The 25,164-nt window shown below is 40.0% G+C and overlaps 1 protein-coding gene across 6 annotated transcripts in view; it reads left to right on the forward strand.

Annotated features, from left to right (window-relative positions):
• Positions 1–25,164, forward strand: part of AFG2A (AAA ATPase AFG2A) — a 200,679-nt gene that overhangs the window by 47,674 nt on the left and 127,841 nt on the right. For all 6 annotated transcript variants that reach the window (XR_015258386.1, XR_015258385.1, XR_015258387.1 and 3 more), the window contains one exon: positions 9,251–9,377. Coding sequence is in view for 3 of the 6 variants with exons in the window: in XM_086746254.1 (XP_086602380.1) it covers positions 9,251–9,377 (127 nt within the window). In the remaining 3 variants the exon portion in view is untranslated. The remainder of the gene's footprint in view (positions 1–9,250; positions 9,378–25,164) is intronic.

Raw genomic sequence — 25,164 nt, forward strand, 5'->3', positions numbered from 1 at the left:
GCCTCCCTCCCAACTTTGGATGTAGGCAACAAGCTAATACGTATTAATCAAAGAATTAAAAATGTGGGCTGGATATGTACCAGCCTTGAAGAGAATTTACAAAAGTATAATCCTGCACCTCTAAAGAAAAATAGTTCAGTGTAAGGAGCAGTTGCTCGATGGAGAAGTCTAGAGATGCTTGATGCAAGAAGATGAGAGGGTGATTCTGAATGGACTTGAGTTTCCAATGTGGTGATGAAGACAGATAAAGATTATTTGAGCTGTATTCACTTCTGCATTTTGTTCTGTTACACTGCACTTCTAGCACTCTTGGAAGAATTTTCCCCTCTCTGGTTTATGTTGAGATGTTAGAGGAAACTTAGAGAGAATTCAAAGTAAAAAATTAGGGGCTGAATGGACTAAGTATAAAGAAAAAGGGAGGCATTCACTATAACTGATTCTGAAGAATAGATGATAAACCTCTGGGAGAAAAGATGGTAGAAAGTTAGAGGTGTCATGGTGAGTTTTGAGAAGGAAAAATTATTGAGACAGGAAAAACTTCTGCAAATCAGAAAGGTTTTTTGGTAGAGAATTCTCTTTCACTGTGAGTTAGTCATATGGGAGGAGCTCCAGCAACTGACCACTTGTCAGTTTGGTTTGAAAGATGTCATTTCATGGATTGATGTGCAGCATGGAGCAGTTGTGCACCAGGAGAGGTGAACTACGCGATGCACGGAGCCTTTTCCACTGCTCTGTGGTTCTAATTGGCGTTTGCTTCCACGAGTGGGTTATGACTTTTTTTTTTTTTTTTTTTTTTTTTTTCCTTTCTCCTTACTTTTGAAAGATGTTTGTTAAGACTTTTTCTAGAAGAGACTGAGCTGAAACGAGACCCGCAGGGCTGGTCCAGATACAGCAGCACATGAGGAGGAAAGTTTGCCTCGCAATAATCCTTTCCCCGGACAAAGCTTGAGAGGCTTTACAGATTGCACAGCTGCAAAGAGTTTTGGGTATTTGTTATCCCTCACTATCCTGACCATGTAAAACCTAATTCTTCTGGCCATTAGAGACTGCCAAGAGGGAAATGACTTGGTAATTAGACTTGAAAGTGATGAATGAACGTGGCTCTGTGTAAATGCAGCACAGACAGTCTGTTTGCTGAACTTAAGAAATCTCTGTGCTTTGGAAATGGGACATTGTTTATATAAGTAGGATTTTTAGGATTTTTGGACAGGAGACATATTTGTTCCTTTTCTTGTTTCTCAGAAGTAAAGCATTTTCCCCTTTAGCTGCAAATCTTTGTAATGTAAGATGGGAAGTGGTGTAGACTGATGTGAAAGACACTGATAAATTCCATTTTCAAAGGGGGGAAAAGAAAGAATCAGTGCCTTGCATTTGACTTGTGGAGGCCAAGACAAGTTGGTAGATGAGTAATGCTGACCTTCTCAGAGCGAGCGTAGAAGTGACAAAGTGAAGGGACTTTGGTGCCAGTCCCCTGAAACTGCAATGTGATGATCTTTTTCCGGGGAGTTATGTTATCCTGTGTGCTGGGAGGGAGGACAGATATGTTCCTAAGCCACAATTTGAAATGCTCAGAACCTCTGAAAGACATACTGTTTTCACTTCAGCTATTAAATTATTTGTAGTCTTAACTGTTGAGACCCTCAGTCTTCTAAATGAAGCTGTGAAGAACAGCAGCTTCTCTTCTGTATTGTGCCATCTCTTGCTTTTAACAGGGACTACGATAAATCTTCTGGTTTTAAACCAAGCTGTTTTTCCGGAATGTTTTAGTACATATTTACACTGTACACTTTAGCACATCTTACGCTGTATGCTTGAACATACTATCGTGTTTGTAGATCTATGCAAATTCCATGGTGTGACTGGCAGCCTCTGTCTTGAAGAAGGTCAGCGTATCGCATCCTGGCAATGAAACCTGCGGGCTGGGCCCTGCAGGGACAGAGCGAAGTGGCATTAGGATAGAGGTTCTCAGCAGCAAACCACCTTGCACAGGGTACGTTACCAGTAGTAGAGCTGGAGGAGGTATTGTCACTCTAAAATTACGCATGCAAAGGCAAAAATAAAGTGAACAAATAATACGTGGAAGAAATGGAGTTTCCCTGTGCCATACTTCTGTGGTGAGGGACCCGATTCTAGCAGCTGGCTCGGTTAGGCGAAGATTTTTGCGTTTCTGGCTTATGTTGGTGCTGATTGTCCCTGAATTGGGGAACGTCAGCTGGTTCCCTGCCATATCTGAGCTGTGTTTGGATGGGATAGAGAGTTGAGGCCTTCAAAACTTTTGTGACTGTTGTCTGAATTCTTTAAAGTTTTGGAATTTGGTATGCAAATAGAAATACTGTCTGGGGAAAAAAAAGCTGCATGTTCAGTGCCAGCTTTCTATTTTAGACTTGGCAAGGAGTAGTGAAAAAGTAAAGTTTTGAAATGATTTAGTTGTACATTAAAGCTTGTAATTTGCTTTGGACAGCAATTTTAACAAATAGCATTACCCATACGTTCTGTGTATACACAATAGATGCCTGGAATCTCTTTGATTTTTAAAACAAACTCGTTAATGCTTTTTGTCTAACAAGAATCCTTTATCACAATATGTTTTAAACTGATGTTGCTTCCTTTTTGTTTAAAAACATAAATAACTTGTAACTTTGCCAGCCTGTACTATGATTCAGACATTTGACCTCAGTAGAGACTTTCACTTGGATCAGTGGAAGCAGGACTGGATCTGTGAGCCCTTTTCTTGAAGCCGTTCAGGTGCAGGGATAAAAGTCCAGGGTTCAGAGGGACTGATCAGGTCTGATGTAGGGAATCCTGTTCTGCAGTGCTTGGGAGTGCTGTGGCAAAGCTGACTGGCAGCGAGATGCTTTAGCCCGAGACATGAATTTGAGCCTCTAGATTTCTGCCAGAGGCCTGGTCGAAACAGATGCTAGGATTAGAGTGATCAGGAGTGGTGATCAATTCAATTGTAATTAAAACTTACAAATGAAACTTATTCCAGATAAAAGTGAACTTCTGATACTTAAATTTTGTTACAATGACATGAAATTCAGTCTGGTTAGTTACTTCAACATCTGTTATACTTCCAGCTTAAACTGTACTTGCTTCCCTGGTAGACATGATTGATTGCAGTTTTCAACTTGATTAACTTTCAGGAATGCACAGAGGAGAAATGCTGAGGAAAACAGAAGGAAAGGAAATGGGAAATTTACTGTGCATCAGGTGTGTTTTAGGTTTTTTGTTGTTGTTTTTTTTGTTTTTGTTTTTTTTTGTTTTTTTTTGTAAAGCAATGTTGATGTTAATAGAACTCTTGACATTAACATCCTTCCTGTGACAGTGCCAGATAAAAGCAAGGTCTAGTGCCCGTCTTTCGTGGACGTGTGTCTGGAATTGGTTGCAGGCAGACGGAAAGGAAGGGTAGGTCACCGCCTATCCTACTCAAGGATTTGGACATATGCTTGGGGAAAGCCCTCTGGAAGAAAGCCTGTTGATTCCAAACCTGTCTCAGATTGGCTCCTTTCCTCTTTCTCTCTCCTTTCATTGCGTTTCGTTTTTCTGGGCCTACTTCACTAACTTCTGGAAGCTGCAAAAATAAGAAATTTGGGCGAATGGAAGGAGGCTGGTTGCATGACCATGGAGGATAATGAGGATGTTCCTGCAGCAATCTATAGGCTGTTTGTTTCAAAGACACCTGCTGACAGCTGAACACTGTTTCCTGTTTTCACAAAGTTCATCTTCTCTTTTTTAGGAAACTTGCTTAGAAGTTGGAGGCTGCTCAAGAAGTACTAGGAGTTCTTTTATTTTTCTATGCTTTTCTAACGTGTTAAAAACCAAATGACTTGAACTGCACTTAACTGGCAAATCAACAGTTGGCAAAACACCATTTTGGCCTGGAGGTGACCGTAAATCTAAATGTTCTACCCAGTCTATGAATTTCCCAGACTTCCTCAGGTTTCCTGTGGAGATTTCCCTCTCTGGTACCTGAATTTTGCTCTTGAGGAAACAGGGAAGATGTGAAGCAGTATAGTGGGTAGTAGCTGATACAGGTGCAGGTAGGATACGACAGCGTCTAATTGTAGGGTGCTGATGGATGGGAGCGTTCAGAATTATCTTCTTTCAGAGTTTTTCTGACGACACAGGCTGGAAAATTCCCTGCTGTGGGGAAGTATTTCTTACCTTAGCGCTGAAAAGGTGTTTTGTTGTGTTGGTTTTTCTTTTTAAATGAATAGCCAAAATATTTTGCAGGAATTGTGCTTGTAAGCAGAAGTAATTATGTGATGTAAAAGGTGGTGTGATTTTGAGGGAGAGAGGGAAAACTGCTATAGGGGAAAAAATAGTGATGTTATGCTGCTTTTGTGAACATGCATACCGCTCTGAACCTAGTATATTTGGTAAAGTTTGGGTTTTGAAGCCCCTGTAGCATTCAAGCGAAAGAAAGTTCAAAGCCTGCTCTGCTGTTGTTAGATATAGGAATATTCTGACTGAATTAATATTTCAGCAGGGTTTGTCTGTGTGGAAGAGCCTGCTTTTTCTAACTGGCATGGCAGTGTCCATTCTGCTGGACAAAATGCCCCACTGATAGAATTTTGGAGTGACAGTCAATATTTGGGAAGATGCTGCAGTTGTTATTTTTCTGGCAATGCTATTGGTGTAGATTATTATTATTATTTTTTTTTTCTGATGCTGTGGAAAACCTTGACCTGCCAAAGCTGTATTTCACCAGAGTTGGTGAGGGAAGGAAATAAAACAGTGTGACAGTTAATTACGATCAGGGCTCAGCTGGACTGAGAAGATGGACTTGGCAGGTGCTCCTTGCTGACAGGTTACCCCTGCAAAGCCCTGACAGAAATGTCAGGCTCAATAAAAATCCTTCAGACTGCGTGAGAGAGGCGACTCTCGCGTGGGAGTGTGCTGGCAGGGGGCTTTGGTATTTCAGGAACCTTTTACCTCTGTGGTTTGTGGAGAAGCGGAGAGGCCTACCAAAAAGGTCTACTTCAACCTGTATTAATTTTTTTGATACCAACCATTTTGTCATGTCAACGAGTTTTACATTTGTTTTGATAGGAAGTTATTTCCAGAGATTCCAGTGAAGGAATTATTTGAGATTATATCACAGGTATTTTTAATACTGTAAATTTTGATTTTGATTGCAATTCTTTTGTAAGGGGGGAAAAAAGTCATAAAGGCATCTTTGGTCTGTATGTAAATCTTGCCTGATACGACATTTTGGAAAAGAAGGTGAGCTGTACTCCCTTCTCACAAAACCTGCATTATAGATTTCAGCTGCTGACTAATCCCACTGCAGCTGTTTATCCTGGATCCTTCTCCTGAGGTCTGCCTCTCCGACCTCACAGATGTGCCTGAGGTAGGGTCATCTGTGCCAAAACGGAGCTTTTCAGGAGGGGCCCTCACAAACTTCCTTCTGGTTTTGTAGCTTCGCAGTTGCTGTGAATTTGAGTGCTCAAAAAATTAGTGTTGATTTTTCCTGCATTTCCGTGTCTACAGTTTAGCAGCGTAACTAAATTAAGGTTTTGATTCTGAAGCTAAGGTGTTCAGAAAGGCTTCGATGCCATTGAAGTCGGTGGTGGGATGGAGAGTCACTGGTTCTCCTTTACAGGATTTAGATGGTGATTGAGACTTAAATACATTTTCCAATGAGAATGACATGTGGTGTGCTGAAGAAACATTCATTCCACTGGCTTTAGAAGTGTTCTAGGTTGTCAGGTGATGCAAGTGTACGTTTGCTTTAGCTCACGATGGTGATGCTTACCAAATTTCACCATGAGTTGAAACCATAGTGACTGCATTCTCAGGCTGTTTTTAGTTTTCAAGTATTAAAAAATCTGTTAGATAAAGGAGGGAAAGAAGAAAATGAAATGAAATAAGTAAAAATGTGCAAAATGAGAAGGCAGTTGCTGTCAGAAAAAAAATGCCTATAGCAAGAAGGGTAATAGATTTCAATCTGGTGATTTCGTACATCTGGTTACATCAACAAAATCTCCTTGGCTTGAAGATCTATGTAAGCTAGTGAACTGTAGGTGCTCCTTGATGCAGTGAGAGAATCAGGGTGCAGTTGCTTTTATATCCCAGGAAGAAGTATGAGAGTGGCTTGGGGTGTTAAAGGAGAACTGTCGATGCGCACTGAGATCTGGATCCAGCTGGTTAGAGCGGTCACTGGATAAGGCCAAAGGAGATAAGAAAAAGAAAAGGTGTTATGGAAACCCCTCACCTGCTATATTGGATTTGGAGCTGGGGCTCACCATCTCTCAGTTCCATCAGACAAAGCCAGAATGAATTCATATTAATTATGAGGCTTTGGTACTACATTTAGGTAGAACGCATGTTTTATTCTGTCGAAATGTGTATTGGAAGTGCCTTTAGCTAAAATAAAATACCGAGAACAGATTTTGTTTTCCATATTCACCTTCAACAGTCTGCTTTAATCCACAGATAGTCCTACGTGACGGGCTTTTGCTGTTCAGGAAGCTTCTCCTACGGTCAAGTGAAGTGCCTGTGCAGGAGGGCGTGTGCGTTTGGTCTGAGAGTGGTGGGATACTTGCAGGATTAGCTGAAATATCACAGGGAGGAGGATGTCTGGCTCTAACTAATATAATAAACTAGTGAGAAAAGCCTTTTTTTTTTTTTTTTTTTACCTTTAAAACTCCTTCATTGAGGATTTTAAAGAAAGAGGGATTGGCAAAAAGATTAAAGTAACATGTAGCCTACGGACTGATGTATTTCATTAGGGCGACACAAGAGACTACTTGAAATTCTCAGGCCTTTATGGAGCAGCCAGACTCCTCTCTGCTCACGCGTTTTTTATTTGCAAGTTGAAGGTCTTTCTGTTTAGGGCACGGCTCTTGCATGCGCGCGCGCATGGCCCCGCGTGGATTATGCGAGGGGTTTAATTCTGACTGCTTGGATTTGCAGGCGGCGTGTTGACAGGAAATTAAGTTTGTACCAGGACGTGCCTTTGGAGGATGATTTCCATGCAGTTGTGATGATGACATCAGCGTGCAGAGGTCAGGTAGAGGGGGGCAAAGGCAGCCCCTTGGCTGGAAGTTGCTTTTGGCAGTGCCTCCGTGGGGCTGGAGGGTTAATCATCATTTGTTTCTCTGGCTGCCGTTTGCGTCAAAAGTCCGGGCAGCCTTAATGAACGTCGCCTGTGTTAATTTGAAACCCTTGCTGGGAAATCATGGGAAAAATAGAAAAAGGCGTACTTGCGTGTCACCCTTCGGATTAACAGCTTGGGCAGCGCTGGAGCTCTTGGAGCACGTGGTGCAGCTCTGATGCAGCTCCAGGCAGCTGGGAAAGAGATCTCTCAATGTAGACCTGTGCCTGCCTGTGATTTTTATAGAGTATCCCGTCAATGCTAATTTGCTGTAGATTCTGTGCTAAAAATTCTGTGCATCACAGGACAGCTTCATCAACTATGTAAATGAAAGCACTGAAATTGGAAATTCCTGGTGTCATAGGGCCCAGACAGCTCTTAATTTGATGCTGTTTTTATTATTGGTATGTTTTGCGTGCGTGCTTTTAGAATTTTTTTTACTCCACTTTTAGCAGATAATGATAAAGCCCCTAGTACAGTACTGCAATACCCCTGAAGCTTGTAAGAGAAATGTTTATATTGGGAAAGATGTAATATCCGTTCTAGCCACCTCTCTTTAAAACCAAATATTTGGTCTTTGTTCCCTTAAAAAAAAAAAAGTTTAGCAGCTTCAGATCATCTCATATAATGGTAACATTTTGGTCCCAGTCTTAAAATTATTTTTTTCCTTTGCTTAGCTTGTTCTTGTGTGCAGTCTGTTGGGTATAAAGTCGAGTAAATGTGAAACTTATGCAAGATGGGAGGCCCAAATCCCTACTGAGACTAGCTTATGTTACAAAGTTGATTTTAATTTCCTTTAAGCTGTGTGTCCTTTGAAAAGTGTTTGCTATCCTTGTCCAGCACCTGAAGTGTTTTATCATGTTCAGCCCCCAGTAAGTCGATGGGACTGCGACCCATAGGTGATGTTAGAAATGCTCTGATGTCACCTGGGAATTTCTAACGCAGCTGCAGCAAACCAAAAAGCTGACGACTAGCTAACCCGAGTCCCTTCTCTAATATTTCTTAGCGACCTAAATATTCTGTTAGCCAACACTTATTGTAGCTCCTCAAAGATGTTTTCCAGACTAGGTCTGATAAGTTAAGTGTTTTGCGCTGGAAAATTACAGAAGTGAGTGTAGAATAGGAAAGTTAGAGAATTTGTTTGGAGGAGATGTGTACGGCAGGGATGCAGGCATTGCTGTTGCTTTGATTTACGCACCGTCTTCCTTTTCTGCGTTCTTTGTTATATATGTGAATGTCTCCGCACACACATACGCATGTGTGCACTTCTTCATGTGTCAAAGAATTGTCTAGGAAGAAGGTGGTACATCATTTGGTTACTCTTTTTGAAATATTGGAAGCTTTAATGAAATGAATAGTTTATTTTTCTAGTGCTTTTTGTTACATGTAGTTAAGCAATTTAAGCAAATTTTCCATAAACTTAAGGTTGCCAGAGTTAATTTCAAACTCAAAAAAAAAAAACAACAAAACAAACCTAGAATATTTTATGCCTTGTCTATTTAGGTTTTTCACATATTGGTGGTTTCAACACTGGAGTTTTCAATTCTCAATCTTGGCTTTTTTTCATGGTATCTGGAAAATCAGCTGAGTTAAAGGACTGACAGTGCTATTATGAGGTAGCCGGTCAACGCTCAATTTATTCTCATTTGATGGGGAGAACATAAAAACGTAGAGAGACTCTGCAAAATACCTAACTACCCGATTTTTTTCTTGGGTAGGGTGATGTAAGCACTAACTTGGATGGTGCCAAAACTGAAAGTTTGACTAGTAAAGAAACTTGATGAATTCAATGATCTTAAAAATATTTGTTTCAGACATCCACATTGTGTAAAATTCTTTACAACCTACATAGGAGGGCAGTAAGTAAAAAAACCTCATTGCTTTCCTGAATACCAAGGAATCTTTTGAAGGACTAATTATCCAGTTTGCATTTGCTCCCTTTGATACTGTTACTCACAACTGACACTGTTTCAGGGATTGAAGGTGAGAATAAAAACCAGAAAGAACTAAGATAAAAAAAAGATGTATCTCTGTAAATTGAAAGGAACAGTATATTCTTTCCTTTCTCCAATTAGGGAAACCTAATGCTGTGACTTTTTTTTTTTTTTTTTTTTTTTTTTTTTTTTTTTTTTTTTTTTTTTTTTAAATCAGCTCTTCAGGTGCTGGAAATGTAGCAGACCGTGTCTTGGCTCAGTTGTTAACGGAAATGGATGGGATAGAACAGCTGAAGGACGTGACAATTTTGGCAGCTACAAACAGACCGGACATGATAGACAAGGTACGAATAGATGCTCTGTCGTATATCCTGTTCTCTTGAGGAGCCCAGATTTTTGGAATAATTCCAGTCTCTTACTCTCCAAGCTGTTGTCTAATCAATGTAATGATGAAGAGTAGGAGTTTGACAATGAAGACAAGGCAAAGGAAATGATCATGTCCCTTGCTTTTTTTTCCTTCTACAGAATTTTTAACAGAAACAAAATGTTTTGTGATTGCCTTAAGGATCTGTTTCCTAGGAGAAATTTTCCTTAAATCAAGCTCATTGAACTTGTGCAACAACATTTCTGTCAAACTGCTTCTGTTGTGTTTGTTTATGCGGGAGGTTGCTGGAGTTTGTTGGTTTCATTAGTTACTTCCTTTCAAAAGATTAAATATCATCTTGGTGCCATTAGCTTGCTGCCAGCAATACGGTTTCCAACTGTAAACAGTGCAATTTTTCCTTAGATCCTGCGGCAGCTCTGCTGGAGCAACGAGAACGTTTCAAGTTGGTAAAAATGGGAGGCTTATAATATTTGCTGCAGAAAACCTCTGAACACAAAACCAACCCAGCAGCCCTCTAGAAAATCCACTTTAAAAATGCCTGCAACTGCTGTGTCTTCTCACAGCTAAGTGCAGTAGACAGAGCAGTCTGAAGTGATTTCCTTTAAGATGTGTTTTGTAGTGTTGGTAAGGTTCTTTATTCCACAACTTTTCACCTTCACAACATTCGTGAATTTGATGACAAGCTAACGGAATTTATTTCGTTATGATCTTTTCTAGGGTTTCTTACAAGTTTCTCAAATATTTTTTATGTTAACAAATTCTCCCATTTTAAGCTGTTTCTGGAACAGCCTTTGCTGTTTGTCTTGGAGCATTCAGGCATAAAATACATATGGAGCGCACACTTTGAAAGTAAGGTTCATATATACATGAAGTCTTGAGGAAAAAAACCTTGTATTTTGGCTCCAGAGCACAGCCTCTTCCCTTTTGAACTGAAGGTGCTGTGACAAAGGCTTACCTGGAGTTTACGCAGTATCTGTGTGCCTGCCATGGCAAGGTAGAGCTAACAAAGAGTTTTCAGTAAAAGATGGTAAAACTCATCAGTGAAGAGCATGCTTGTGCAAAATTGAAATTTTCAAGATTCCACTTCTGTCGAATTGATTTCAGTTGTCTTTGACTATTCTTTGGGGTCAGACTAAGCTCAGCTTGAGAAAAATCTGTTTGTTGAACAGAAAGGAAATTTCCTTCTGAGCCAGCTCAACATTCTGCTGTGTTATCTCCATCACCACCTGGGAATTCAGTCCTCTGTCATTCTCCCTTTTGCTGGATTTCTCTTGGGCCCACAGTGAATGCTATTTCTGGTAGCTTTGTAGAAAGTGTTCACTCACAGAACAGCAGGACAAATTTAAACTGTAATTTAATGGAACTGGAGAATCACATTTGAGTTGGTATTGCTCACCGTTTGAGTTGGTATTGCTCACATGATGCTTCATCCAGACCAGGCAGGCTATACCAGGCCACCATCTTCTCCCGGGTCTGTGCAGTGTTTGCAGCGCACGTGTTGCGCCTTCTTTTTCCCCTGGAAGAAAGACAACTGACATCAGAAAGTGTTTTGTGAACTTTGCTTAATAGGAAATCTTTCAGTATGGGCTTTTAGTTTACTGTGTGATCTGTGATCCCTTTGAAAAGGTAACATCAATTTAATATTTTATAGGGAAATACCAGTTCAGTTATGTATTACAATAAGTAAGTGTCCTCTTTTCATAGGTGTATGATGACTTTACAGTAATTTTTAATACATGAGCTTTACATGTGGTTTAAAGGCACAAGGCAGTCTGTGTTCTTTACTTCCAGGGACTGGGAAGATGCTTGGTATGCTTTTTATAACTATCTTTTAGCTTTTCAAACCAAGAAATGTTTGAGGAATGCACGCTTTCTAAGTTTTATATGATATGGTTACAAAATTGGTAATAATCCATTCAGCATCTTCATATATGTGACTGCTCCTTAACTGAAAATATGTGATGATTAATCTTCCATAATTTGAGAACAGCACATGGGAATATCACATGTGAGGGTATTCCCCTGAGCCCAGTGCAGACTTCATCATCCCTGTGAATGCTACAGTGTATTGCTTTCAGGTAATGAATAGATTTTGAGTCAGTCTTTAAGCTTAATGGTAAACTTGTTTTGACTTGTTACAGATGTCTATTAATAAGGTAATTTCTCTAAGATGTCATGATTGTAGTGAAATACTATTACAACTTTAAGTTGTGTCCCATCTTTGTAGCACTTAGCTACTTTGCATCCCATTGATGTGATGCTGGAAATACTTTGGGATAGTTTCTGGTTTTCGTAAGAAAACAAAAACGGCACGTACTGTTTTCAGCTGTGCATGATACAGAAAGTGACTTCTCTTGGAAGGGAAATATTCTGGAACAAGATGTTCTGAACATTCTTTGAAAGTGATACAGAAACAAAACACTGAGTCAATAATAATAGTGAAATCTTCCCTTTTATTCTTCATTCTGTAAGTAGCATTGATGAGCAATAATTGGAAAAATGCTTTTTGTTTTTGGTGTCACTCACTCAGGAGTGACTTTTCATACCAAAAGTATTTTGCAGTAACTTTGTGGAGCTGATTACAATTCAAAGCTTGTCTGTATTTTCCCCTGTATCAGCTGGCCTAACAAGAGAGATCACTTATCCCCACAAACCTCACATAAAATATTTTGAACACTGTGTATGGTTTGATTAGCTTGAAATGAAATGTTCCATTTGGGCATATATGTGCACAAGCTTTGCAGTGTAGTCTGACAGATTTCCATGGAAGAAAACTTAGACAAACACATCAGGCTTTGTGTGGTTTTTGTTTTGTTTTGTTTTTTCTTTTTTGGTGGAACCTGTTTTCCTAGCCTTTTAGTACTGGGCTTATTTCTTGGGTGAGAAGGGTGAGTTGCTGTCATTGCCTGCCCATGCAGATTTTTTTTTTTTTTTTTTTTTTTTTTCCCCCCCCTCTTAAGCAGTGTTTCAATCTCCATTAGCAAGGATACAGTGAAGGAAGAGAGACTGTCAGAACCCTGGGGACCTTGGTGAATGTTTTGACACAGGAAGCGAGATGCATGTTGCTGTGGCATCAGGTAGTTTGGCCTCCTGCTGGGTCAGATTTGAATGTCAAACGCATTAGCTGTGATGTAAAACACGAGGCGCTGAGTGAAGCGAGGGCCTGTGGTGTAGGGTGACATCCTGGTGTGCCTGACAGCTTCACTTCTCCTTATCATGGGAGAAAAGATGTATCCTCAAATATGCTATTTGCATGAGAATGACAGGATGTGATCGGACAAGTGAAGATTAATGAGATGCTGTGCTGTCAGTGTCGCCCATTGTTTCCAGATTGATGACGGTCTGGATTTCGTCGACCTTCATGGGTTTCAGTGTCGCTTAAACCAGAAACTATCCTGGTAGGTTGAACTCTGAAGAACTGAATCTTTACGAAGGCTTTGTTAGTACAGGAGGGCTTGAATCATCTTGCATGCTGGTGTAAGAATATGTGTTCTGTGTATTGTGCCAGTGCAGAGGATTTCTTGCTGCCTCCTTTTGCATATTTATTTTGCTTTTTAAAAACTTCCTCCTCCATAGCCTTCCTTCTGACTTTCTTCCTCTTCCACCCTCTCTTCCTTCACTTGCAAATTTTGCTGTTCCTTGGATAAGCTCTGTTGGCTTCGGTGTATTAACCACTGGGTTTGGATTCAGCTTATTTAAAGAACCACGTGGATACTACTGAGTTGTCTGTTCTGCTTACGTGAATAAAATAAAACCAAACTGCTGCCTATATTCTTCCTAGCCACTGCCAAGCATGAGGAAAGGGGATAAAACTCCCCTCCCCCGTGGTTCATTTGGATTTGGAGGAGCCTTTTGGGCAGAGAAGTCAAACAGAGGTTCATCAAGTTGATCTGACCCTCAAAATGTTGATTACTGTGTGGTTATGGGATGTTGTTAATTTAAAGTGGCTTGTTTTGATGAAAATAAAAAATGCATGATAGAGCCATTTGGCAGAATCAGCGAAGAAAGTTTAATTTCTTGCCTGCAGCAAAAGTAAATAATCTTTCCTCTTTAAAAACATCAAAGTTCAGTCTTTCTGAAGAGTTATGGAAGACATTCAAATATTTAGGTTTGCAGTTTTGCAAGTTAAAAGGAATAGGAAAGAATCCTGCGTATTTATTCATTATTGTCTGGAAATGTGTATGTGCTGTTATAGAGCAGGTGATGCTGCAAGCGTGTTTAGCAGTCAGATGCAGCGGCACAAACATAACTCACCACCACGTAGTATATTTTGCTCTTTACTTATTTGCCTATTTGTGATTTCCATTTTGGTCAGATAGGTCTTACTAAGGTTCTTCCTGTGTTACAGCTTTGACTTGGTAGGATTTCAGTTCTCCCAAGTGTAGTGTAGAACTGTAGAGTTACAAGCCACATCATCCGTCGATCATGTGCTATGTTTTCCTCTGTGACACCCATCCACCCCCCTGTTTGGTCAAAGACTGTGGAATACTCTAGGCTGGAAGGGGCCCCTGGGGGTCTTCTTGTCCAGCCTCCTGCTAGAGCAAGGCCAACTTCCGTATTAGATGAGGTTGCTCAAGGCTGGTCTAGGAGAGTCTTGAGTTTCTCCAAGGATGGAGATTTTGCAGCCTCTGGGCACCTGCTATACTGTTTGACCACCTTCACTAGGAAGAATTTTTTCCTTATATCTCACAGTCCAGCTTGCTGTAACTTGTGCCTGCTGTGTACTGCTGAGAAGTGTCTGTCTCCATCTTCTCAACAAACCATCCACCACTCCCTGCTGCTTTGGGTATGTGAATACAGATAGAGGTATACATGGAATTGTGAAAGAGAGCTTTTTTTTTTTTTTTTTTTTTTTTTTTTTTTTTTTTCTCCCCATCCCTAGTGCTCGGATGGGAAACCCGCTGATCAAACTATGCCTGAAAGAAGGTCCCACCTATGCTACATTGCTTCAGACCTCTGAAGGAGGAGATGTAAATATCTAGCTTTTCGTTCTACTCTGCACTGGATTTGGCTCAAGGACGAGCAGTCAAGAGTCCCTTGGTCTTGTAGTGATACAAAACAAGCAGAGGAAGGGGGATATGTCTCTGGCTGTCATTTCTCAGCTTTACGGATTTCATCTTGATTTTGAAGATGGGGCCACAAAACTGGGTCCTTTTTAGAAGGAGACAGTGCTGAGATGCTTACTGCTCAGCAAAGTATTTTATGACAGTTGAATAAACGAATACTAAGTGAACACTAGTAAAAATACTAGTAAAATCTTTTTGCATACTTATTTGGCATTGCTAGGTTGCTGGAGATGAATTCCAGCCCTGGGACCGGTAGAGATAACTAACAGGTAATTTGCTAAACTGCTTGCCCTACCTAATAACTTATTACTGAAATCAGTCTTCATTTGTAGATGGGCTGTGTAGGCATCATGAGAGTAGAACAGGTGGGAAAGTATTTCGCAGTATGAATCAAAGTATGTAAATGCAACCACCATGTCTCTCCACACTGCTGAACCATTAATTATTCTTTTTTTTTTTAACTTTAAATGCTTGTCAAAGGACGCTCCTCGTATTCTTGTAAAGCCCTGGGATTAAAAATAGAGAGCAAGATTTTGTGGGTCTCCTTTTCAGTCAGCCAGCACCTACAGTGCTTACATAATTTTGCCCAGGTGCAGGTATGGTTCTTTGAAATAACAGAAGATTTGGGATTTCTTTTGAAGACAAGGTTGTTCTGGAGCATATAATAAATTTTCAGAAAATGAAGCTTTAGGGGAAAATGGTATCAAACTACGTGCCATGGAAAAGAGGATCTGATATTCTACAATAGTTTCACAATCTTGGCACCATCACATTTTCCATCAATTGATTTTTCTCTGCTATGTGTTTGGGTTTTCACCCTTAATCTTGTTAAACTTGCAACTCTGACTGGGGCAAAGAAGTGCTCTGGAAAGTAGCTGTTTCTCAAATGTCTAATTTTGCCTTTATTAATATCAGATGTTTGCATTTTAGGGTGATTAAGAGTTTACTAAGTTTATTTAAAAAAAAAAAAAGAGCAGAAGAGTGAATAAAATTATTTAAAAGCTGTCACACATTCTTTCCAGTTGCCAAACTGACATGACTAAATAGACACAGTTGATGAGCACTGCTGTTCACTGGCCAAGACTTCCAAGTTGATGACTTGAGGCTGGATTGCATAGCAAACCCATAGTCCCCGAAGAGCCTGGCCACTCCGTGTGAACGCAGAGGTGGTTTATGTGTTCATGTACGTATGTAGGAAGTTTCTCTTTAAGCACAGAATAGATTTTGAGATTCACCTGAACCATCACTCCCTCTCCTTTCCCCCTCCTTCTTCCTTGCTGATGAAAACTTTGTTTTCTCATGCGTATGGCAAATAAAATATTTCCAGGTGTGCAAAAGTGATTTTTGTTTCCAACTATTCGGTTGTCAGAGTGTGGAGAGCTGAGTAGTAAATCAGCCTTAAGGCTGCTACGGTTTTAAAAAACAAAATCTTAGTGGTGACAGCTGAAGAGCACAGTGACTTTTTCACTCAAGATTTATTACTTGCCTGAAAAGAAGGGTTGGAGGGAAAACTTGCTGGGCTGCATATTTTCTCCTTTAACAGATATACTATAGGGCAAGGATAAGTTGGCTTTATTTTGTCTGTGAAAACATACACCCAAACAATGTATGGAAAAATAGAATAGTTTTACTTCAAATAGAACAGAAAAATAAATATGCCTGCTCTTATTCTTTATAATGGAAAGCATTCCACGTATCGACTCAGTCATGTGTTTTAGCATCACAAATACTTTCATAAACTTCTCTGCAACACATGCCAGAAAACTTACTTGAAGTTACCAAAGTGTATTTATTTCATTTGGAAGAGTACAAAGATGGGAAAGTGAAGGCCAAGGGTTAAAGTTTGTTCTTATTCGTACCTTTTGGTCTCACAAAGTCCAGATGAGGAACACGGCATGTTAGAGAGCCTCCAGATTACCAACAAAGTGGGATCCGTGGTTGTTGCGTAAATACCGTCCCTCAGTTTAATGAGTATGTACCTGTGATACTAGGTGGAGTTTTTTGGGTTTTGTTTTGGTTTTTTTTAACAGTAACATGGAAATGACACTGTATTTGTAAGATAATACGGGAACGTACAAAATTAAACGTGAGATGCGTTTGAGCAGTACATGCAGACTGGGTATAAATTCAGATGTGTCTGGTTAGGTCAGCTGTATTCTTACTGTGGGTTGAGTGACAAAGTAACCAACTTTATCTAGAGAGGTGACACTAATTTTATGACTAAGTTTCAGGTACCTGTACAGCAAGTTTTAACTGCTAGAGCCTGCGTGTGCTTATAAAGGTATGGGTTTCACTTCCTCCTTTAATTACTTGGGAACAGTCTATGTCATGATAACTTCTTGCTTCTAAATCCCTTCAGTTCGCTCTTCCCGCTTTGTGTCAGTGTTTGGGAGGTGCAGGGGAGGGGTACAGCTGAGTAGCTCTCCAGAGGCGCCTGGCTTGGCTCGGTTCCCATGGGAGCATCCTCGGGAGCTGTCAGGGCCTTGGTGGCTTGTAACTGGGGATACTGGGCTTTGCAGCAGAAAAGCAAAACGCGTTTCACAGTCGGCGTGTTGGATGGCTTGAGTCTTATTATGTTTAATAAGCTTCATTAGGGTAGTGATAACAGCTAAGGAAGAGACATTCCAAAATGTCTTGGGTTTTAAACATTTATGGGAGCAACGCTGAGAAGGATGTTAGCGCAGTGCTGTGAGGAACAGAAGCTGGAGGGACGGCTGCAATTATGGTACTTGGGCTGTAGCCACGGACACGTTTAGGGCTTGCTTTGCAGTTGGTCTTCTGCCCAGCTTTCCTCTTTGTGGATGCAAAATGCACAGTATGTATGTAGATTTTTTTTTTTTTTTGTCTGCTACATTCAAGTAGCATTACAGAGAATGTTGTGTTTGTCGAGCACCTGTGATTTAAGAACTGCCATAGGTAAGATTGCGTGTGCAATCTTAAATCATTCTGCTTTGTGCATGTACGTCATACTGCAATCTTTAGTTATGTTAATTAAAGTGGTTTTCATTGTGCATCATTAATTAAATTGCATTAATTTAGAAAATTATTTTTACAAGTCATTATCATTGCCTCTACTTTAATTACCTTAATACTCGCATTTCCTCGCTTTTGAGGTCTTTGATTTACACTGTTTAAATCAGATGAAGAGTTACTAGTTTCTCGGGGGAATGTTCAGATTCCATCATGCGGTGTCATATTGAGATCTTCCTGGTTAGGAGCAGTACAGGACCCTCTAGGTCTGCCATAGAGAACTTGCTTGCTTGAACCAGGCAGTTAACAATATTAAACTCCTTTGCTGTTCTTTGTGGGGTCTACTATACAAGAATGGGACTGTACTTGTTAGCCGGGATATTTTCTGACAACATAGGAATGAGTAGATAAATTACATTTTTCAGTGGTAACGTTTCTTCCAGCTTTCCATAAGCATAACTCCTTCCTTATAGTCCTTCCTTGGTGTTTCTCCTTATTCGATTTGCCTGCTCTCTCTTTATGGAGTATCCTCTTGATCTGTATGTCCTCTGTCTCTTGACTTCATGATCTTCAGTAAATTATTCATCTGATCTCAGTATGATTCTTGCTTCTAGTCTTCTTGCTCAATTGATGTCAACTTTTTTCCCCTGTCCTTGTACTTCTCATTGGATGCGTTGCTCCCCAGCAAGGATTCCCCAAGGCTCTCTTTCCTCCTAGGCTTCCACACCTAGAGTTCTGTCTTAAAGAGTATCAGTTTTGCCCCCATGTCCAGACTCTGGGTTTTCAATGCGTTCCCTCCTCGTATCAGGCTTTTCTTTCTTTTGGAGTCAGTTCAAGTGTCCTCTTTCTTCTCCTCCTGCTTGACTTGAAGTCAAGTGACTTCAATAAGAGGAGAGGTCATTTTTTCCTGCTTTCATTTTGGAAGCCTGGATCCAGCATGGCCTGCAGACTCCTTGAGCCTTGGTAGGATCATTCTTTGAGTGGTCAAAACTTGGAAAATGCATCTGCAAAATGTCAAGAAACCTCACAAAGCTTTTTCAAATTGAGGTGTTTCAAGTCCTTCTAATGTGGTCAATTCTCACGGCCTCCCTCCAAAGGTTAGGGTGAAACAATTTTATTTAATTTTTAAAAATTGTAAATAAAGCAGCCGAAATATTTTGACGGGAACGGTACAAAACAAATCAGCTGAAGGCAGCCAGCCAGCCTGGAAAGGACAAGAAGGTTAAAGCTCAGAGTAGCATAAGCTTCTACATGCATGATGTTATAATGTAAAATGTTGAGTGACTTCTATATTAAGTGTTGATACTTATCTCTCCCCTGACAGGGTGGAAGCTGTTTCAGTAAAGATGGAAGTCACAGTGAAATAGAAAGCGCAGCATTGTGCGTATCGCAGGTTTAGTATCAATCGTAACAGAGTGCTGCTTGAGAGGAGGAGGCGGCTGGTGTACAGTTGCGTTGTTTGGTTGTACACTTTAAGGTGGTGACCTTTTCTGTTGTAGTTTCAGGTTTGGAAAACCTCTGAACCTCAGAGCTTTATAGTGAGCAAGTTGGAATATGATCTCTACGTTAGTAAAGGTGTCTAAAGAGTCGGGGAATTTAGGGATACACACTTGCTTCTCCGTAAGGATATGAGTAATGTTTTGCTTAAGGTTCTTTATGGATATTAGATGCTTTCATTAGTCTATTCAGTTGATTAGGACCATTGTTTTGTTTGTGAAACCTCTTTGGGGAGAAGGAAAAATAGGACATCATAGGCTGAATTTCCACTAATTGACTTTATTTTTTGTGTGTGTGTTGAAGGAGATCCAGCTTTGCATTTTATTTGCTTCATCAGTGATGAAAGCTGGATGTCTCGCACACGTGATGGACGTACTGCTTAGGGAAGTAGAAATACCCTTCATGTGCAGTGCAAATAACAATGAAAGATAATAAGTTTGTTCAGGAAAAACAGGTTCTTTCTCTAAGATCTTAGTTATTTAAAAAAATATGTCTTAACATCAAGCTGAATGAAGGCAGTGCTAGAATAATGCAGCATAAGAGACAAGGGAGCGATCTGGGGGTCAGTGATTCATAATGTATCGTTTTCCTAAGTTATGTGGAAGGATTGTTACGCATGCATGCAGGACTGCAAAGATGGGGCTCTAGTCATGTCCAAATGAGACATTAACATCTCATATGAACAGTGGAAACTTGGTGGATGGCTATTTAGGTCACTGGAGTACCTCAGGCTTGCATATGCCGATGTAATTTAATAACAAAAACTTGTTTGAAGCTCTGTGTGATTTGATGTATATACAATTGGGAGAACTGGCTCAGAATCACGACAGTTTTCTAGATTTTGGGGATAACCTAGAAGAACGTGTAAGCTACAAAGTATTTGAAGCTGATAGAGACGGAAGGGTCTGAAAGTCAAATGAGTGTTTTGATTGAGTGGTGCCAGGCAAGGGCTGGTAGGACTCAGTAGTTCTCCTGGAAATCTGAAGGGACTGCTCCTTTTGGGGATTGGGGATTATGTCTGTTACATGTTCTTCCTTAGTTAAGGAATTTAATTAAATTGGGTGTAGTTACTTCTTCCTTTGTTTTAAATGTATGTGTATTCCCTCCATGGCAAATGAAGCTTTGTGCTACAGAGAAGCATATACCAGATGTACAGAAAGGATTTTGGAAAAGCCCTCTGTTAATTGTGCTTTGTACACACTTTATGACAATATTCTGATTGCTGCCTACAGCATCTTCTTGAATTTCTGTTCCCTGTCAGGTGCTGAAAAAGGTGATTTTGGGAACTGACCTTTTGTTTTGGTGATCACATGATACCGACAGTTATTTAAAACATGAAGATGAGCTGCTTCGATTTTACTGACCACTACTTCAGATAGGATGTGTGTTCCATTTTCCCATTAGTAGCCTCACTCAAAGTTAAAATGCCAACATAAGCCAGTCTGTTATGAAGACGGATTTTAGAAAATAGAAAAATCTATCTAATCTGAAATTAATTGTATATGTTCAAGTTATGCTGCTGCCACTGGTGTCTTTTCCCTGTAACCTCACATCAATAGCTGTAACTCCTCTATAACAAATTTTTTCCATCCCTATCCTCCTATGATTCTTCCCACCCCCCCAAATCTGCTTTGTTATTTCCCGTACAGGGAGTTTTGCTTTGGAAACTGTGTTTGGCAACTGGGTTGGCAGGATGATAGAAAAGGATATCAGAGCTTGTATCAATGCCACTAGACATTTTCTCAGGTGAAGACACAGAGACAGAGAACTAACAGAGTATGAAGGTAAATAAACAGAGGTAAATAAACCTCTTGAAATATTGGGCTACTTATGCAGAGGGCTGCAGCCATTGCTGGCTTGTGCGTTATGGCCTGTGTATGAATACGCTTCTGTGTCACCGGCAGTGGTACCTTCTAAAACACCGCGCAGAGAAGGGAAGGCAAATTAACTACCCTTCACTTCACAGGTGGAAGAGGATGAAGTGAAACATCACTGTGGCTTTATTATTTGTATTCCATGGACAACCCAAAAACCAAAACAACTTTGCAGGCATTTTAGAACCTGTTTCTGAACAGAGCGGATGATAATTTTTCACACTCTCACAGGAAATAAACAAGAATGATGATTTTTGTACCAACTCATGCCTTTGCGCCCCTGTTCCATATGTCTCTGTGCTCTGTTCCTGGCAAAGCAGCTGGTTCTCAAAACAGCTGAGGTGCAAACCTGAAGCTTCGCCTTTCCCTGGTGCACACCCTTCTACTTTGCTACAAAGCTATGTATTATTTTCTTAAAAAAAAGAAAAATAAAAAATCAACTTCTGAGTAACTGAAGTAGGTGAACAAGGTGTTTCTATGCAGAATGAAAGGAGAGCCAGCTGTCCCCTTAAACAGAAACTGGTTTATGCCTTTGATTGTCCTTGCTGTCCTTCTCTGAACATTTTCCAGATGTATTATATCCTTTCTGAGAGAAAGGGACTGGGACTGCGTACAGTACCCAAGGTGTGGGTGCAGCTTGGGTTTGTATGGGTGCATAATGATGCTTTCTGTTTCCGTCTTTACTCTTTTATTAGCAGTTCTGAATTTTTAAAACTTGGTTTGCTTTTTTCACTGCTGCCAAGAACTGAGCTAAAGTTTTCATCACTGTCTATTAAAACTAGAAGTGGCAATGATTCATCTCAGAGCACATCTGTTTATATATGAAGGAAAGATTGAATTTCCCATGTTCATCACTTTGCGTTTACTTACATTGAGTGTTATCCAATTGCTGAGTCTCCTGAGAGTCTTGGACAATTCTTTACCCTCAGTCTTCATCCTTGTTGCTTTGAATAACTATATAATCAGAAGTTAAGGCTCCTGTATTGCATCATTTCTTTGGTATTAGAACTCATAAAAGAGATGCAAATTTTATACAGGAAGAATAGGTGAGATGAAGGGGTCTGTATTGTGTCGCAATGGAGAGGTAACGTAGGAAAGCCTGTGTCCTGCCAGTACATGCTGTTATCTATAGACAAATCCTGACAAGCCCAGTTGGGCTCTTACTGAGAGTGGAGCAATGAGAGATAAAGCATGACACAATATAATGAGCTTAAGAGAATTTTAATTCCTGTGCGCTGTTGTACATTGGTTCTGAAAAGGAAAGGGAGAGGAACAATGAGTGTGGCACTGCTTGTGCTATGTCTTGTCATAAGTGACCACGATAGGTGAGTTGCAGGTCCTGACATTGATAGCTCTGTGGAATTAAGTCCTGTGACTGGAAAAAAAAAAAAAAAAAAAAATCACAGACTGGCTTCCAACAGACTGGGAAATGTATTCTTTTGTACAAAGCATGCCTTTCTGTTAGAGTTATTATGCACTAGTAAGCGTGTATTCAAAATAAGCAAATAGAAACAAAACAAAATTTGAAAAAACCCTAAATTTTTTAAGAGAGAAAAATCATGCTAGAAAAAGGTCATCCCCATACCATAGTGTACCTTGTCATTATGTGGAGAGCATGAGCGTGCCCATCTTTTTATGATAGAGAAATAGTGAAACAGGCAGTCATTGAGAGTGACTGGCTGGTATGGAAAAAGCCATCTGTAAGGAGGACCACTTCTTCACAGTAAGCAGCAACGAACGCAGAAAAATGCTGAATGCCAGCCTAGTCTGGGGGAAGACACATGCCTGACAGTGATACAGAAAATGTAGGTTGTCACGGAGTTGGGTCTTGCAGGCAGAGAGAGTGTACTTGAGATTGTAAATAGCTTAACTCTGTTTCAGAAGTTGTTTTTCTTAGCAGTTAATATTTTCTGCAGAAGTCACCGAGCGAGAAGAGGCAGCATGAGCCGGTTTGCAAGGCAAGTCTTATTCCATTACTTAAGAGGGAGGCATGTGAGATATGTAAGCAAGAACACACGCCAGGGTGTGTGTCTTCATCAGTCAGCATATGAGGTTTGTGTAATTGGCAAAGGCACACTTTGGAACATGTTACTGCACTTATAAAATGGCCATTTATTTTAGTTTTATTAAGGAATGTAAGTACTCTGTGCTAGCTTACAAAATTCTCTCTTTTTAAAAATAAAGTTGGAACGCCATTCTCTCATGCATTTAAAACTGAAGCGTGTTAAAGTCTTTAAATACCTGGTTTAGTGCTCAAGTACCATTTTGATCTGATATCTGAGCTTCTCTCTTGTCTTCATGCACTAATGATGCCATCTGAGGGGGTGTGAGGAAATGTAACTGGCTTCAGCCTAGATTTCCTCACTGATTCCTCTTCCTTCTGCTCCTCTGAGCTTCCCTGCCTGTACCTAGAAACAATGCATTTCTCAGGGGAACGAGGGTGCAAACCTTATTCTTCAGCCAGAAATATTGGCTACGAAGGATATCACTCATAAATAATCATTTAGTTCTCTGCAACAGAAATAAACAGTTCATTTCTTAAATGAAAGGTATGTCTTAGCTAGATTCAGCAGTACCGGCGTATGCTAAATAGTGTGCTGTTGTGGTTTGGAAAATAAGTAGTGAGGTTTTTTGGTCTTGCTCATGTGTGCTTTTTGCTATCAGAATGTAGACTTGCCACACCAAGAGGGAAGTATTTTATGATATTGCTTCAACTGTCTGCTGGCTCTCAGAAAAAGTATTGTCAAGTGATGGATTGTCAAGCGCAAAGAATCGGTGTGAGCTGGAAATAGGTCACGCTCCTCGCTGGAATTACGGCTAGAGTAGTGCCTATCGAAGAATGAAGACTTTTTATTAAGGACCTCTATATCCTTTGTGCATTGTGAACGAGAGTGCTTGTAATAGCAATGAGAAAAAAAAAAAACAAACTGTAATTGCTGTCGGCACTGTAATTGAGGCATTAGATGCTGTTCTGTCGCTGCTTCTCGAGAAAATTGCCGATTAGCACTCACAGAGGACAAAATTCTTCCCTCTTCTGAAACTGTGCAACCCCACTGCGTCCAAAGAGATTTCAGAATTGTGGCTGAAGGGGAAGTCTTATGTTTCCTCTTTTGGGATTACTTTTATTTTTGAGTTACTTTGATTTCTAGTGGACAGCGCAAGAAAAGGAAAGAAGCCACTGCTGAAGGTCCTAGGTCATTGGCAGGACTTGTACAAGATCATTTACAGGCTTTGTAGAGAATAGCAATCTGTCCTGTCTTTGCTTTGCATGTGAAAATAGAGTATGTTTCACAGAAGATGCCACATCACAAATAAAGAAACTGTTTAAGCAGGCGCATTTCCACAACAAAGGCATATTTTAACGCGATCTGCCAGCAATGCTGTGACAGAACATAAATAATACAAGTTCTTGGAAAAGGAAAAATATTAATTGGAACCATTAACCTTCTGAGACACTGGATATATTTTGAAATAAATGATTTTAATTAGTACTGTTCTGAGAGAATAAAAGTTGCAGTTTGACTCAGAATCGCAAGAAGTTCTGTACCTGGTGTGCCACCTGAAATTTTGGGCTTGTGGAGAAATCCAAACTCGTTATTCAAATGGCAGCCTATTTTGGTTTGGGTTTTTTTTTTTTTTTTGTGGTAAAATTTCCATGGGTTTACTTTTTGACTCATGTGGATCTTATTCTCACAGAAATACTGATACAGAAGATCTGAACCTGGAACCTGGGTAGGTTTGCTGGAACTCCTGCAGTCCACACTCAAGCCTTTATAACTGCGTTCTATTTCCCATAAGCCAAAGATTGCATTTGTTTCCAGCACTGAAATCATTTGTGCATAAGCTTTACTTTAAAGCTAAGCATATATTTGAACGTTTGCAGAATTGTAATTTTAGGAACTAGAAGAAGGTGACTAAAGTTCTTGTCTAGATTAGGCAGAAATATACTGTGGATGCAAACTGTACTGAAACAGTTGTTGTTTTGGCAATTCTGAACCCTTTGGCTTTTAACCATGTCTACTTATGTAAATATAATATACTTGTACAATACATTTAAACAAAGATAATATATTTTTATAATACACTTAAACAATAATTATGTAAATATAATAACTTGATTTTTTCACTTTTATCATGTAATTAAGGAATGAAAGAACTACAGCTTTGCTGAAGGAACAAATTGAGAAGAGGAAAAGTGAGATATAAGAACTCTCCTGCCTCATCAAAGTTGAGGGAGACAGTGAAAATAAACCAGGTATTTTTGCAGCCAGCTGGTCCTGGTGCCCTGAGATGATAACTTTCTGCACATGCACAGGCTGCTCAGTCACCTGTTGTAGAT

The sequence above is a fragment of the Chlamydotis macqueenii genome, chromosome 4 (assembly GCF_036417535.1).
Source record: "Chlamydotis macqueenii isolate bChlMac1 chromosome 4, bChlMac1.mat, whole genome shotgun sequence".
NCBI classification, from domain to species: domain Eukaryota; kingdom Metazoa; phylum Chordata; class Aves; order Otidiformes; family Otididae; genus Chlamydotis; species Chlamydotis macqueenii.